At 56.4% G+C, this 14,940-nt stretch overlaps 1 protein-coding gene across 1 annotated transcript in view; it reads left to right on the forward strand.

Annotated features, from left to right (window-relative positions):
- The window catches only part of HADHA (hydroxyacyl-CoA dehydrogenase trifunctional multienzyme complex subunit alpha), a 28,210-nt gene extending 14,497 nt beyond the window's left edge, over nt 1-13,713 (forward strand). The window contains exons 11-20 of the mRNA XM_065631171.1: nt 3,071-3,180; nt 3,457-3,591; nt 4,214-4,385; nt 5,119-5,205; nt 8,254-8,394; nt 9,624-9,692; nt 10,064-10,259; nt 11,396-11,510; nt 12,026-12,171; nt 13,211-13,713. Coding sequence (XP_065487243.1) covers nt 3,071-3,180; nt 3,457-3,591; nt 4,214-4,385; nt 5,119-5,205; nt 8,254-8,394; nt 9,624-9,692; nt 10,064-10,259; nt 11,396-11,510; nt 12,026-12,171; nt 13,211-13,356 — 1,317 coding nt within the window. The 3' untranslated portion in view covers nt 13,357-13,713. The remainder of the gene's footprint in view (nt 1-3,070; nt 3,181-3,456; nt 3,592-4,213; nt 4,386-5,118; nt 5,206-8,253; nt 8,395-9,623; nt 9,693-10,063; nt 10,260-11,395; nt 11,511-12,025; nt 12,172-13,210) is intronic.
- Nucleotides 13,714-14,940: the final 1,227 nt, after the last annotated feature.

A 14,940-nucleotide genomic window follows, 5' to 3' on the forward strand; every position in this document is an offset into this window, starting at 1 on the left:
CCGGAGAGGCTGTGAAGTCACCCTATGTGGTGCTACTCAAATCCCAACCGGGAGCCGTCCAAAGGCACCTGCTCCAGTTGGTGCGACGAGGTGGGGCAAGACAATCTCCACAGGTCTCCCCCAGCGTCACCTCTTCAGTGGTTCTGTGATCCTGTGAAACAAGCCTCTGGTTCATCCTTCCTTTCCCTTCAGTTCTGGATGTTCCTGGCACATGGGTTGGGTTTAGCACCAGTAACGACCGTTAAGGGTAGTCAAGTCTTTTGCACTTTAAAAGCCCGGCAGACTTCACCTCTTGTTCTGCTCGCTGCTTCTCCCTGTGGCACATCCAGCCCGTGCTGAGGTGAGCAGGTGCTGCAGAGGTGTGGGTGCACACACGTGTGTTCTCACACACACACACACGTGTGTTCATACACACGCGGCGCACACACACGGCCAGCTGGTGCCCTTACTGGTGACACAAACCGCCCGCAGACATGGCCAGTGATCGGTGCTGTTCCTCCTGGTTGGCTGCTCAGAACTGAAGCTCGTGTGCGGCGATAAGTGCACATTTACACACACCCCCTGTTGAGTAGCTGGCTGTAGGTGTTCCATCTGTCACTTAACTGGCCACAGGGCCCTGTCTGACCAGGACCTTGTGTCCTACGTGCCGTCCAGTCCTGCTTGAGGTTTGCTGGTGACATGCTCAGGAAAGCAGGAACAGCGTTGAGTGTGGAGGTAGGACGGGCTGTGGTGTGCAGGTCCAGGGCTGGAGCAGGCGAGCGCACTCACCAGCCGCTCGCTTCTGCGTGACCCTTTTATTCTGCACACACACAGAGTCTTTGTTTTCCTGTGCTTGTTCATCCTCAGCCATCTTCATCCCTCCCTTTCTCTGCCTTTTTCTCTGCCCTGATAAACAAGCTGCTTCTAATTAGTTTTTCCTCACTGGTCGCAGTTTTGCACATCTGTACTCAAGTTTGGGGTTTCCGACACTGGGGAGGTAGGTAATCCTGGCTGCCCACAGCAAGAACACCCACAACCTTCCCATCTGGTTATCTCTGTGGCTGGGTCATCTCTCACGTCTCTGCCCCTTAACGGCTGCTGAAATCCATCCGTCCCCACGGTACTCAGTAACTCCCACCAGCTTCTCACGCTGCTGTCTGTCACCTCCCGCCGTCTGTCCTGCCGGGTTAGTAGCTCCTTTGTTTCTCTTCTGGTGACAGAGTCCTGCTCTACATGTAGCTGTCTCCCTCCTACCTTAACAGTGACCTCCCGGGTGTGCCCCGGCTGTTCTGGTTACACATTCCAGCCACGTTTGCTCTGGTGCTGAATAAAAGGCTTGGGAGACTTGTTCCTTACTGAAAAGAATGAATGTTTCTTTTTTTTGTTTGTTTCTTTTTTTTTCCCTGAGAACAGCAGCAGGATGGAGATCTTCCCAGAAGCTTCTAAAGAATAATAAGTGTCAGTGTCATGTCTTTTTTTCATGCCTCCCTCTTTCCCCTAAATAGGAGACTTGCAGATTCTCTTCCAGGCTTTGTGTTTCTGATATTTTAGCAGTCCTCCGACTCACAGGGTGATGGTGAAAAAAGGTACAGCCTGCTCTGAACTGCATTGCATTGGGAGCTTTCCTTAGCTGACTTGGCTCAGAAAACATTGGTTTTCTGTTGCTTTATGCTGTCTTCTGTCTTCCTGACTACTTTCCTGTTTCATGCTGAGCCCTGGGAGGTTATGCAGCCCTTGGATTTCGTTGCCTGTCCATGATCCTCCAAAAATACAGGGCGTTTCAGAAAGATGGACCCGATCTGGATAGGTCGCACGGAACCCCAAAACTTGGCGCTACACTCTTGGCCCCCAAAATCCCCAGATGTTACACCCTGCGACTTTTTCTTGTGGGGATACATCAAAAGACCGTGTTTTTGTGCCGCCGTTAGTGACCAATCTGGATGACCTCAAAACCAGAATCACGGCAGCAATGGCCTCAGTGGGTCCATTGTTTTGAAACACCCTGTGGTATCAGGCCGCTGCTGTTGGGGAGAACTGGTCTATTCCAAGGTTTTTTCTCCCAGTGAGAACTGATCAGTTTCAGGGTTTTTCTCCCAGTCTGAGCACAGGGCCCTTTCTCCCAGCACCACTGGGGCTGTGGCCGCGGGTAGCGCAGGGTGCACGTGGGGGAGACACGAGTGTCAGAGGGACACGTGCTTTCAGATGCTTTAGATCACCCGTGTGGCCAAGAGGCCACCGGTGCCGGGGCTGTGTGAGGAAGAGTGTGGGCAGTAGGGCAGGGAGGTGAATCCTCCCCCTCTGCTCTGCCCGGGGGAGGCCCCGTCTGGAGTTACTGGGGCCAGTGCTGGGCTCCCCAGTTCAGGAAGGACCAGGAATCACTGGAGAGAGTCCAGGGAGGGACACGAAGATGCTGAGGGGTCTGGAGCATCTTTGTGACGAGGAGACACTGAGAGAGCTGGGGCTGTTGAGCTGGAGAAGAGAAGCTGAGAGGGATCTGATCAATGGGATCAATATCTCAGGGTGGGTGTCAGAGGATGGAGCAGACTCTGTTCAGTGGTGCCCAACGCCAGGGTGAGGGGCAACGGGCACATACTGAGACACAGGAGGGTCCATGTGAACACGAGGAGAAACTTCTTTGCTGGGAGGTGCCAGAGCCTGGCCCAGGCTGCCCAGAGCGGCTGTGGAGTCTCCTTCTCTGAGACATTCAAACCCCCTGGACCGACCTGTGTGATCTGCTCTGGTGACCCTGCGTGAGCAGCGCTGGGCTGGGGATCTGCAGAGGCCCTGACACCCAGCCAGGCTGGGGTTCTCTGATATCATTTATGAGAAAGGACATTGAACAAGTGGTTTCCTACAGCTTTCCAGCAGCCTGTATGGGAGGCAGTGGTGCAAACTAGGCTGTGTTTAGCTCAGAACGTGCCTCTCTGCAGAAGATACAGTGCCCTGTCCGTCCTTTTCTGAGCAGGTTACTGGGCTGGGCGGTTGCCTGGGGGGGCTCGCTCTCCCCTTGCCGTGTTTTGATGTGTGCATGCTGGAAGTGAGACAGCTGATAAATGCCAAACTCTCTGCTTCCCTCTTCCCTTCCTTCCAGAGCTTCGGCCAACTTGCCATGACAAAGGAGTCCAAGGCGCTGATTGGACTTTACCACGGGCAGGTGCGCTGCAAGAAGAACAAGTTTGGAACACCTCAACGAGAGGTCAAGTAAGTCTGAGTGTGGGATGCCTGAAGTAGCAATTGGAGAACTTCTACTAAAAGGTTTTTGGGACAAGTGGCCTAGAGTCCTGCAAAGCAGAGACATTTCCAGCCTCCACACGGCTAATCCTCTGTGGTTTGGAGGTCTCACTCACAAGTGAAATCTTCTTGCGTGACCTCACTAAAAACAGTGCTTGGGTGGAGAGGATCTGTGTGAGTTTGGTAACAATGGGAATCCAGCTATTTCTAGCTTCATATGTGTCCCCCCTGTCCCTTTCTGTGCAGGACGCTGGCGGTGCTGGGAGCTGGGCTCATGGGAGCTGGCATTGCCCAGGTTTCCGTGGATAAGGGACTGAAGACCATTCTGAAGGACACAGCACAGAAGGGCTTGGATAGAGGACATCAACAGGTCTTCAAGGGGTACGTGAGCTAAAAGGAGTTTGCTCGGGACGGGATGGGGCTGCCTTTAGTCAAAATACTCCTCTGCTTTCAGGCAGTCAGGAACTCCTGACACCTCTGTTCCGTCTACCATCAGATGTCACAGAAATGCTTTCTTTTAAGGTTGCCTTATGCAGTGTGCTGGGATATTGCTACGAAATAGGCCCAGTGTATTCAGCCTTAGCTCCTTAGGTAGGTAGATGACCTAACAGACGATTGCTTTAGCTTTTAGCTGCTACATCTAAAAGCTACATCTAAGTGGGGAGGGAGTAATCCTGGCTGCCTAGAGGCCTGTTTCAGGGGAGGCGTGGGGTCAGACCTCTGAAAAGCTGGATTTCTGTACCCTGTGCTCCTGGCTCAGCAGTCACAGTGCTCAGCTGTGTGTCATCTGGAATGTCAGGGCTGACCTTCAGACTAAGGCACCAGCTAAGCTGTGTGAGCCCGGCTCTCCTTTTGCTGGACAGAAGGAGGGGCCAGCAGGCAGTGACAGTGCTGCTGGACTGGAGATGTGTTTGGGTCCCGGCTCCAGGAGGGAGGGATGCCCTTGGCGTTGTGGTGCAGCCTGGGCTGTCCCCAGGGCTGTGATAGAGCTGTCCTCCCCCAGGCTGAATGGCAAGGTGAAGAAGAAGAGTCTGACGTCGTTTGAGAGAGACTCCATTCTCAGCAACCTGACGGGCCAGCTGGACTACAAGGGCTTTGAGAAGGCAGACATGGTGATCGAGGCTGTGTTCGAGGACATTAACATCAAACACAAAGTGCTGAAGGAGGTGGAGGCCGTGAGTATCAGTTCTGAGCAGCATGTGCCAGCTGTGGCCCCTATATGGTGGGGACTCAGGGTGTCCTGTCCTGCTGGGCTTGCCACGTCTCCTTTGTGCTGCTGTTTGGTGCTTGGTGCAAGTTATTTCTGTCAGTACGTGGGTGAGTATCAAGGACAGCCTTTGTATTCACTGGGGATATTCACTGTGCAATAAGGAGTCAGTAGTTCTTGGCTGAACGGGGCAGTTCTGACATTCCCTGACTCCTGGGAGCAGCTCAAAAAAAATGCCATGTGTCTGAGCACATTGATCTGTCAGTAATGTCTTTTGGTATCTCCACAACTTGTACTCCTTTACTTAACTGTCTACCTTGCTGCCACTGCTCTGTTCAAGAGCACACTTGGGGAAATAACTGTATGGTAGAGGAGCTGGTCTGTACACCTTTCTAAAGTTGATGTTGCAATGGTCTGGCAGAAACGAGGGGGCTTTAAAAACTAATGGACTAGGTGACCTTTGAAGATCCCTTCCAACCCAAACTATTCTGTGATTCTAATACTGCAGACCTGGGGAGCATTCAGGGATGTCAGATCTGGCTGGCTTGGGCTGCTGCTTTAGGATTAGTTTCTCATGCTGTCTGTCTTGACAGAGAAAACCAGCTTTGCCTTGTTCTTCAGGGTTACCAGGTGCTGGTTCTTGCTGCACATCACACTCCGGAGCCTGTGCGTTTACATTGTCTCTTCCACCCCCGCCACAGGTGATCCCTCCGCACTGTATCTTCGCCAGTAACACATCTGCCCTCCCCATCAACCAGATCGCTGCCGTTAGCAAGAGGCCAGAGAAGGTGAGTGCCCAGTGCCGTGTGTCTGCAGTGAGTCTGCCCTGAGCTGGTGGCAAACCTCGAATCCTGGGGGCAGTTCTGGGCCTCTCACGCCAAGAAAGGCCTTGAGGTGCTGGAGCGAGTTGAGAGAAGGGAACGGAGCTGGTGAGGGGCTGGAGCACAAGTGTGATGGGAGCGGCTGAGGGAGCTGGGGGTTCAGCTGGAGAACAGGAGCTGAGGGGAGACCTTCTGATCTCTGACCTGCCTGAAAGGAGCTTGGAGCCAGGGGGGGTCGGGCTCTGCTCCCCAGGAACAAGCGCCAGGAGCAGAGGAAACGGCCTCAAGTTGCGCCAGGGGAGGTTGAGGTTGGATGTGGGGAACAATTTCTTCCCCAAAGGGCTGTGGGGCATTGGAACAGGCTGCCCAGGGCAGTGCTGGAGTCACCATCCCTGGAGGGGTTGGACAGACGGAGATGAGGTTCTCAGGGACATGGGGCAGTGCCAGGGGTGGGGGAATGGTTGGACTCGATGATCTTGAGGGTCTTTTCCAACCGAAATGATTCTGTGATTCAAAGGCTTTGCTGTAGGTGAGCACTGGGATCTTCTGCTTCCTCCTCAGAACACAAAACAGCTCAACCTCAGGGTGAGCTTTGAACAAAGCTCCAGGTAGGAGGGGTGAAGGCAGACAGCCCAGGTGGGACGCTGGTGAGGCCGGGCGCAGCAGGGCGGCCAACACACTTCAGGGAACATTAGTGCACATGGGGGCAGAGGAGCTGTGGAAGGACTCAAACTGAGACAATTCCAACCAAGAAGACTTCAGTCACTTTGATAAAGCAATTAGACATAAGAGTGACTTGTCATGGTGGGAAAATGGCTTCTTGGGGAGAAGACACCCAGCAGCAAAAAGGGAAGAGAAGCTGGTGGCTGGAAGCTGAACTCAGAGATGCCGAAGCCTTGGCCAGCCGTGGGATCAGCTCCTGACGGGGTGCTGGGTTTTCTCTCTGGCTCCAAACCATCCATGTGAGCAGGATACCAAGCACAACTCAGCAGCTTGTGGCAGAGGTTTGGAGCAGGGGATGTCTGCGTCCTTCTGTTTGAAGTCTAAATAGCATGTGGAGGAGCTGCATCCTCACCCCTCGGCCCAGGCAAGCGCAGCCGAGTGGTAAAGGAGAAAGGAGGATGAGAAAAGGAGGCTGAAGGGAGACCTTATTGCTTCTACAACTACCTGAAAGGAGGTTGTAGCATGGAGGAGGTTGGTCTGTTCTTCCAAGTAGCAAGTGATAGGACAAGAGGAAATGGCCTCAAGTTGCACCAGGGGAGGTTGAGATTGGATATTAGGAAAAAATTCTTCCAGGAAAGGGCTGTCAGGTATTGGAACAGGCTGCCTAGGGCAGTGGTGGAGTCGCCATCCCTGGAGGGGTTTAAAAGGTGCGTAGATGAGGTTCTTAGGGACATGGTTTAGTGCCAGGAGTGGGTAACGGTTGGACTCGATGATCTTGAAGGTCTCTTCCAACCAAAACGATTCTGTGATTGTATGAAACCCAGCTCTGTGGGGAGCAGCCCACCTGTGGATGTGCCTGGTGGGGACACCGGCGGAGGTGGGAGTGCGCTGGAGTGGGAGGAACCGGCTGCGCTGGTTTTCATTGCTGTGACTGCCGAGGGCACCTGCGATCCCCGCCAGGTGTCTGACACAGGCGCTGTGGGACACCAGACAGGACACTGCAGCCTCCGAAGTGGCACGAGGGGTCTGTGTCACCTCCTGAGGGCTGAGCATCAGTCCAGGGCAGCTTTGATATAAAAACAGGGAAATGTTTCCCCCTCATGTGGGGAATCTGCTTTGCCTACCTGGGGCTGCAGAAAACGCAGCAAAGAGCCAGCAGTTCTCCTGCAAGAGGATCGAGATGATCCCATCTCCCTCTAAAATGGGTGGGACGGGAAGGCAGCAGCAGCCTGGGCGGGAGGAGGGGAAGCTCTGGAGCTCAGCTGGAAGGTGTTACACAGACGCAGAAGCAAAGGTACCCTGGGCTGGTTCCCCAAACCCCTGCAAGGGTCGGGCCTGTCCGAGGCAGCGTTGCCTCTGCCGCTTGTTTTCCTGCAGCAGTTGCATGGACATCTGCAAAGCTGGGCCAGATGATCGTTGTAGGTCCCTTCCAACTGAAATATTCTGTTCTAACGCCCATAGAGTGGCAGCACATGTCCCCACCACCAGAGGATCCTGTGACCTTTGTCACCGTCGTCCTGGTTTGCTGTTGAACCTCAGTTGCATCGGAAGCGCAAACTGAGTCTTATTTGTTCAGACTTGCAGATAACATCCCCTTGCTGTATAAATTGCCTGTGTAATGGCTCTTTATGGGGAAACTAATAGGAAATCAGTTAACTAATTAGTGTATTTTCTTTAATTAGGTTTGCAGTCTGCAGCTCTCCTGCAAGGTGCCTCTGACTTATACAGATCTTAGTGCCAAGTGTAGCTTCCAGGAGGCATGAAGGTGACATGCTGATTACACGGTCGTGTTAAGAAAAGCGAGGCACGCAGCCGAATAATCTCACTCAAGTGCTGTTCCCAGAGGAAGGCTGCACTTCCCTCTGTAATTAGTGTCTGGAAACATGCCTTCTTGTCTTTAAATTCACTTCATCACCAAAAAAAGAAACAAAATATTCACAAGCAGAACACGGGGACTCTGCCCAACACCTGTGACTGCAGTTCTGCTCTCAAAGCCCCGAAGAAGCACCATGCGGCGTGTGGCTGCCCGGCCGGCTCAGCCGCTGCCTGCACGTCACGCAGCGCCTGGTGTTTTCCTGGGGCCCGAGCGTGGCTGAGACTCTCAGACTGGTTTTACTGCCAGACTGTTAACAAGTACAGAGGGAGCTGAGCAGCGCTTTCGGTCCTGTGAGCGTTGTACCTAAATCCTGGCTGGGCGAGAGCTGCGGGGTGTGCGCGATGTCCCCGGGAACGGCCAGGGGAGCTGGGCAGCGCTGCCCTCTGCGGCTGGGCGCTTGGCTTGCCCAGCAGATCACTCTGGGAGCCAAAGTCTGGCTCAACTCTGCTTAACCCTGAGCTCTTACTTCTGCCCAGGTGATCGGCATGCACTACTTCTCCCCTGTTGACAAAATGCAGCTGCTGGAAATCATCACCACAGACAAAACATCCCAGGACACGGCTGCTTCTGCTGTTGCTGTTGGCCTCAAACAGGGCAAGGTCGTCATCGTGGTGAAGGTGAGGGGCTGCTGCACAAAATATGAGCGTCCCAGCTCAATAAATAAATAGAAGGGCAGGCGTGTACACTGGAGCGGGGCTGAAACATGGATTGTGAATACACTGACATTAGCTCCTCATGCTGAGAAGTAAAAGTGGTGGTTAGAAGAAGGCAGGTGCTCAGGCGATCCCTCAAGTGTCCTCTGGAGCAGCCGTGGAAGGCCAGAAGGTGCAGGAGCAGTCTGAGCCAGCGCAGGAGCCGCAGTCCTGCCCCACACAGCTCCCAGGGGCTGCAGTCAGTGGTGGCACCTGAGCCAGAGCGGTCGGGGCAGGACTATCACCACCCCTGCTCCCTGGCTGGCTGCAGGGACAGAGGGTCAGTGAGCAGTAACCCTCCTCTTTCTGGATGTAAATCTTGTGTGAGAGGGGGCGATTATACCTGCGAGTGCAGGGAAAGAGCTGTACTGAGCAGAGGGAGGGGGCTGAGCGCAGCGAGGCAGCGGGTGAGAGCAAACCACTGGGATCTGTGGGCAGGGGCAGCAGAGCCTCAGAAACGCCGCGGGTGTTGAGCGGTTTGTGAGGCTGGCGGCTGTGGAACACACGGCCCTCCAAATGCAACTGGCCTCGTGCTCTGCGTAGGAAGCGTCAGCAATGCCATTTCAGCTCTCCAGGAGGTTTAGCCAGTAGGCTTGGGGCAGTTTGAGTGTGTTTTTGGATTGCTTTTTTCACCGATCCGTAAGGTTGCCAGCAGTGCTGAGGAGGTCTCTCCTGTGGTGCTGGCAGAGCCAGCTTGTCTAAAAGTGCTCAAGGCATCACTAAAGGCTAGCAGAGATACAGTGCTGCTTCTCTAACCCTCATCCCCGCATCAGAGGCTTCCCTGAATGGCAGTTTCGGCTAATGTGTTGCTTCCTGACTTTGTCAGCGATACCAGAGGTGAAACAACCACTTTACGCCCATTTCCCTGGTGCTGAGCGCCCTTTGCCTTGTCAGCCCGTTGGTGAAGTGAGGGGTCTCGTGCAGCCTGCTTGGGGCTGCCAGGCACCACGTAGATAGCAACACTGGTGGGAACCTCCAGAGAGGGAGTTCTTCAAAGAATAAAAAACTATTGTAGCAGTTGATGATGTACTGTTAGAAACGGAGTTCCGTGTCTGCCCGGCGAGTCGGCGCCTGAGCTGCAGTCGGGCTGTGAAGCGCGGTCCTTGTGCTGCAGGTTGTGCTCACCCGCCCCCTGCCGCTCTCCTCTCCCCTAGGACGGGCCTGGCTTCTACACCACCCGGTGCCTGGGGCCGATGCTGGCCGAAGTGGTCCGAGTTCTTCAGGTGCGTATCCCCTTGGCTACCCAGCATCTGCCAAACAGCTGTGTAAACTCTGCTGCTTCCCCGACCGGGCTGAGCGCGGCCCTGGCCGGGAGGGAGGTGGTGACCACCCCCGTGCTCGTGGTTGTCCCCAGCCTGCTCCGGGCTGAGCTGCACTCTGATGAGACCTGACACAGGCACCGAGGAGGCTCTTTCCTCCCTGCACAGCACCAGGGGAGGGTCAGGAGCGGTGTGAGCACGATGACACAGCTCCGATCTGTAATCAAACAGCTAGCGGGGCTGATCGCAGCCCGTGGCCTGAGATAAGTGGAGGCTTTCTGGGTTTCCAGGACCCTCACCCAGAGCTACTATTGCTTCCCCTTCCATTCCTGCAGGAGGGCATTGACCCAAAGAAAGTAGATGCCATCTCCACGGCTTTTGGCTTTCCCGTTGGCGCTGCCACGCTGATCGACGAGGTGGGTGTGGACGTGGCCACGCACGTGGCCGAGGACCTTGGCAAGGCCTTTGGCGAGCGCTTCGGAGGAGGCAACATCGAGTTGTTCAAGCTCATGGTGCAGAAAGGCTTCTTAGGTGAGATGCTGGGTTGTTTCCATCTAATGGGTTTCCCTTTGTTCAAGGAACAGAACCAGCATCCCCCAGCCTCTCCTGCCTCAGGTGAGAACAGAGAACAGCCCTGGGAAGTGGCTCCGTCTGCCTGGCAGAAGCTGTGCCTTGGTGGCACTGGGTGGCAGGAGGTGGCTGTGCTGCTGAGCATGCCAGGACAGAGCGGTGTCATCAGTGGGACCTGCACTGAGGAGGCCAAACCTCCAATCCTGGGGCAGTTCTGGGCCCCTCACGCCAAGAAAGGCCTTGAGGTGCTGGAGCGAGTTGAGAGAAGGGAACGGAGCTGGTGAGGGGCTGGAGCACAAGTGTGATGGGAGCGGCTGAGGGAGCTGGGGGTTCAGCTGGAGAACAGGAGCTGAGGGGAGACCTTCTGATCTCTGAACTGCCTGAAAGGAGCTTGGAGCCAGGGGGGGTCGGGCTCTGCTCCCCAGGAGCAAGCGCCAGGACCAGAGGAAACGGCCTCAAGTTGCGCCAGGGGAGGTTGAGGTTGGATGTGGGGAACAATTTCTTCCCCAAAGGGCTGTGGGGCATTGGAACAGGCTGCCCAGGGCAGTGCTGGAGTCACCATCCCTGGAGGGGTTGGACAGGCGGAGATGAGGTTCTCAGGACATGGGGCAGTGCCAGGGGTGGGGGAATGGTTGGACTCGATGATCTTGAGGGTCTTTTCCAACCAAAATGATTCTGTGATTCTGTGACCTACACTTGGACCGTGTTTACTCCCACCCTCCAATGACCAGACCCTGGCAGTGAGGGTTACTCAGGAGATCTTGCAACCTCTGTCCCTTGCTCCCAAGAACTATGTCTTTTTGCTGCTGTAGCCACAGAAACAACAGTGTTATTTGACTGTCCTCTGGCCTGTGTGACGGCGTTAGGGCCTGGCACAGCCGCAACGTCTTGCCAAGGCGTCAGCTGGACATGGGCCCCCTTCTGCGTTCTTGGCGAGGCAGCAAACAGGCTCACCCTGGAGCGCAGAGATGCTGCCTGCGCCAGGAGGATCTGCTCATGCTAACAGGAGCAGGAGACACGAGAAGATCAGAGGCGAAGGTGTTACAAGCAGACAGGACACGTGGCAGCAGGTGACAATCTCTCTTTATCCCCGGCAGGTCGCAAGGCAGGGAAGGGCTTTTACGTTTACCAGGAAGGGGTGAAGAACAGGAGCGTGAATTCTGGCATGGATGAGATCTTGGCGCAGTTCAAAGTGCCAGCCAGACCTGAAGTGTAAGTAGCTGCACACGGAGCGGTGGCCTGGGCTGCTGTCACCCGGCTGCAGAGGACACGGAGTCACTCCAGGTGGCATTTGGCTGTTCCCAGCTGGCATGTGGGGGCTGTGGGCTCTGGGAATCTGTGCTGGCAGGAATGGGGCAGCCCTGAATTACTCCGCGTTTGCTTGGGCACCTTGGCAACAGCTTTCCTGCGCTGGGGCTTGCTGGAGTGGGCGGATTGGTGCAGCCCCTTCCACGACCTTCCTGGCACTGCAGCTGTTGTACCACCTGGCATTGCAACCTCTCCTGGAGCGGTTCCCATCTGGGCTGATGGAGCCTTGACTGTTTTTGGTGCCTGTTTCAGGACATGTCACAGAGCTGAGTGCTGTCCTCGTGGGGACAGTCTCCATGAGAAACTGTTCTGTCCCCTGCCTCAGGCCTCACTGTGTCCCCATCTCTGTGCTGGCTTCACATGCTCCTCTGTCCAGCCGCGGTGTTACCTGGCCGGCCCTTACAGCCTCTTTCTTGCAGCTGTACTGACGAGGACATCCAGATGCGCTTGGTGACGAGGTTTGTGAACGAGGCGGCCATGTGCCTGCAGGAGGGGATCCTCAGCAACCCCGTGGAGGGAGATATCGGTGCTGTGTTCGGCTTGGGCTTCCCGCCATGCCTAGGAGGTGAGTCGATTAAGCAGGGGTTTGGGCTATAGGCTTGAGATCTGCGTAGTGGGCTCCAGCCTCCGGAGACCCATCAGCTGGTAAGACCAGGCTTGAGCTGCAGTCTGACGAGCCTGGGTGTCCTTCTCCCACATAAAGCCTGAGCTGGAGATGTTCCTCTAGCCTTTCACCCCAGGAGATGTGGCAGTGAGCTGCTGGGAGACATTTCTGCAGTTCCTCTGCTGGTACCACTGTTCCGGAGCTGTGGCTGGTGGGGACCACGGGACTCTGCGCAGGCCATTTGCTGTGTCTATGGGTTTGAACAGGGAGGCAGAGCCATGCTGGCCCCAGCTCCATCGGCATTTCCTGTGAGGACTCCAAAGGAAGGGTTCTTGCCATGCCAAACTGTCACGGGGTGTAGGTGTGCTGGGAGATGCGCAAATAAATCCCTGGCTTTTGTGCAGCCATGTGGTGCTCAGTGGAAAACCAGCCTCTGGCATCTCATCGCTTGCCACTGCTCTGTGCCTGGGTGGGCAGCACCTGGGAACCTGGTCTTGTGCTGCACACAGAGCTGAAAAATGGTGCCCAGGGACCCACCGTTTACCCCCGTGTCCTCACACCGCACAGATAGAGCTGAGCTGACAACCCCAGCCATGATGTGCAGCCCTTTTCAGGCCAAGGCCCTTGCTGGGCCCAGCCAGGGGCAAGGGCAACATTCTGGAGCCGTCTGCACCCCAGCTGGGTGGCCGGGACCACGGTACAGGCTGGGACCATGAAGCACAAGCTGCGGTTTGGCTCACAGCTCGAGGCTCTCGGGCACGTGGTCGTGCTGCTACCGAGTACCCAGCACTTTCCCTCTTGAGCCAAGCTGAGGCGAGGGGACAAGTCCCAGTTATCTGTGTCCCAACTTGTCCCCAGCGTTCCACTCTGTTCCTGCATCGCCCTGCCCAGAGCCTCCCTGCTGGAGAAGGGTGGATCAGCCAAATCCAGAGCTCTCCCCACTCCAGGCACCCAGTGTTTGTTGCTTCCTTGGTGCAGACGTGTCACGCTCTCCCCGCAGGTCCCTTCAGGTACGCAGACTCGTATGGAGCCAAGCAGCTGGTGGACAAGCTGCGCAAGTATGAGGCCGTCTACGGCAGCCAGTTCACACCGTGCCAGCTGCTGCTGGACTACGCCAACAGCCCCGGCAAGAAATTCCACCAGTGAGCGCAGCCTGATGCCACCAGCCTGTGACAGCTTGAGCTGGGACCCCCGGCTTTCCAGCGACACCCCGTTCTCTGTAGGTTAATCTGCAACGCACCCAGGGGAGGCAGGGAAGGAAGGAGGGGGCAGCGGATTTGCCTCCTGGCTTCCAGTCCTTTCAAGTGCCTTATCAGCTCCTGTGCGTTGGGCGCGTCTGTCCCTGCCCGCATGGGCCTGGGGGCTCTTTGCTGGATAAGAGAATTTCTGTGTTCCCCTCGATGCTGCGCTCTCCAGAGCTCCCGGTGTCGCAGGCAGCATCCAGCACCCAGCTGGCCTTGCGTTGCCTTAAACGTCCAACAAAAATAAAAATAACTCCCTGTCTCCTGCCTTTGGACTCTGTGCCTCCTCCTGGCACCGAGGAGGGAACCGCTCTGGTTGGAAATAACGCACTTGGGGTTCTCTCCAGGCTCGCCTGCGTCCTTGCCGGCTGTGAGACCCACGGCGGGGCTGCTGGAGGTGGGGACAGGCCAGGGAGGGTGGCAGCATGGAACAAAGCCGGGCTGTGTCACCTCTGCCATCCATCAGGGGCTGTGAGGAGCCTCTGGCTCTTGTGTCGGCCCTGAGCCCTGCCGCGGTTCTGCTGGCAGATGGACCCGCCCGTAATTGCAAATCAAGCAGCCAAAGGCCAGAAGGGTCCCCCTCCCTGGGGAGAGCTCGTTTTAAACTAAAAGGCTTTAAATCTCTGTGCACCTGTCACAAATTTCAGTGCTGGCCTGGCCTCCACCTCCTGGCTGTTCTGCTGTGCCCAGGCGGGGCTGGGGCCGGGCATGGGGCGATGCTGCTGTGCTCCTGTCACCTCTGTGCTTCGTTCTCAAAGCCACCAGGGCACAGTGAGACTGAGACGTTATCTCCTGCTGCTGCTGCCAGCAGAGCTGGTAACCAGCCCCAGCCCTCCCTGGGGGTGCAGCACCCCTGGACCTGCCCCTGCTCTGGGGGCACAGAGGGTTGTGCTGGCGGGGCCTGAGCCTTGGCCGGGGCAGCCCTGCCCCGCCAGGGTCCTGGCCCCTCCCAGTGCCACCCAGCCCCCATGAAGGTCCCCCAGCCCCTCCTGGTGCTACCCTGCCCCCCCAGAGTCCCCCAGCCCCTCCTGGTGCTACCCTGCTGCCCCCAAGGGTTCCAGTCCCTCCCAGTGCGGAGGCTCCTCTGGGCTGTGGGTCTGTGGGAGCTCGGGGGGTTTGGTGGCACATTGCTGTGGCCCCTGAGGCAGCGCGGGGTTTGGGGGTGTTTCCCAGGATGGGCCATGTCTCTTGGCCGGGGGATTGTCCTTCAGGCCCTGAACGCGCCGCGGGTGCCACAGCCCAGAGCAGCTCCGAGAGCAGCATCTTCCCCTGGGGGACACAGATCCCTTGCCAAGCCGCGAGGGGGGGCGAGAATGGGAGCGACCCCCAGAGCCTCCTTCCCTACCAAACCCCCTTTCCCCTCCTCCCCAAGCAAGGGGCTTCTCTGCTGCCTCGTTTTTCTTCTGTACGTTTATTATGCTAATCCACAAGGATTAAGTTAAAACCAGTTCAATGCAAACTTCAGGATTTTCCAGCCCGTTTGGGCCAA

The sequence above is a fragment of the Caloenas nicobarica genome, chromosome 3 (genome assembly GCF_036013445.1).
Source record: "Caloenas nicobarica isolate bCalNic1 chromosome 3, bCalNic1.hap1, whole genome shotgun sequence".
Taxonomy (NCBI): domain Eukaryota; kingdom Metazoa; phylum Chordata; class Aves; order Columbiformes; family Columbidae; genus Caloenas; species Caloenas nicobarica.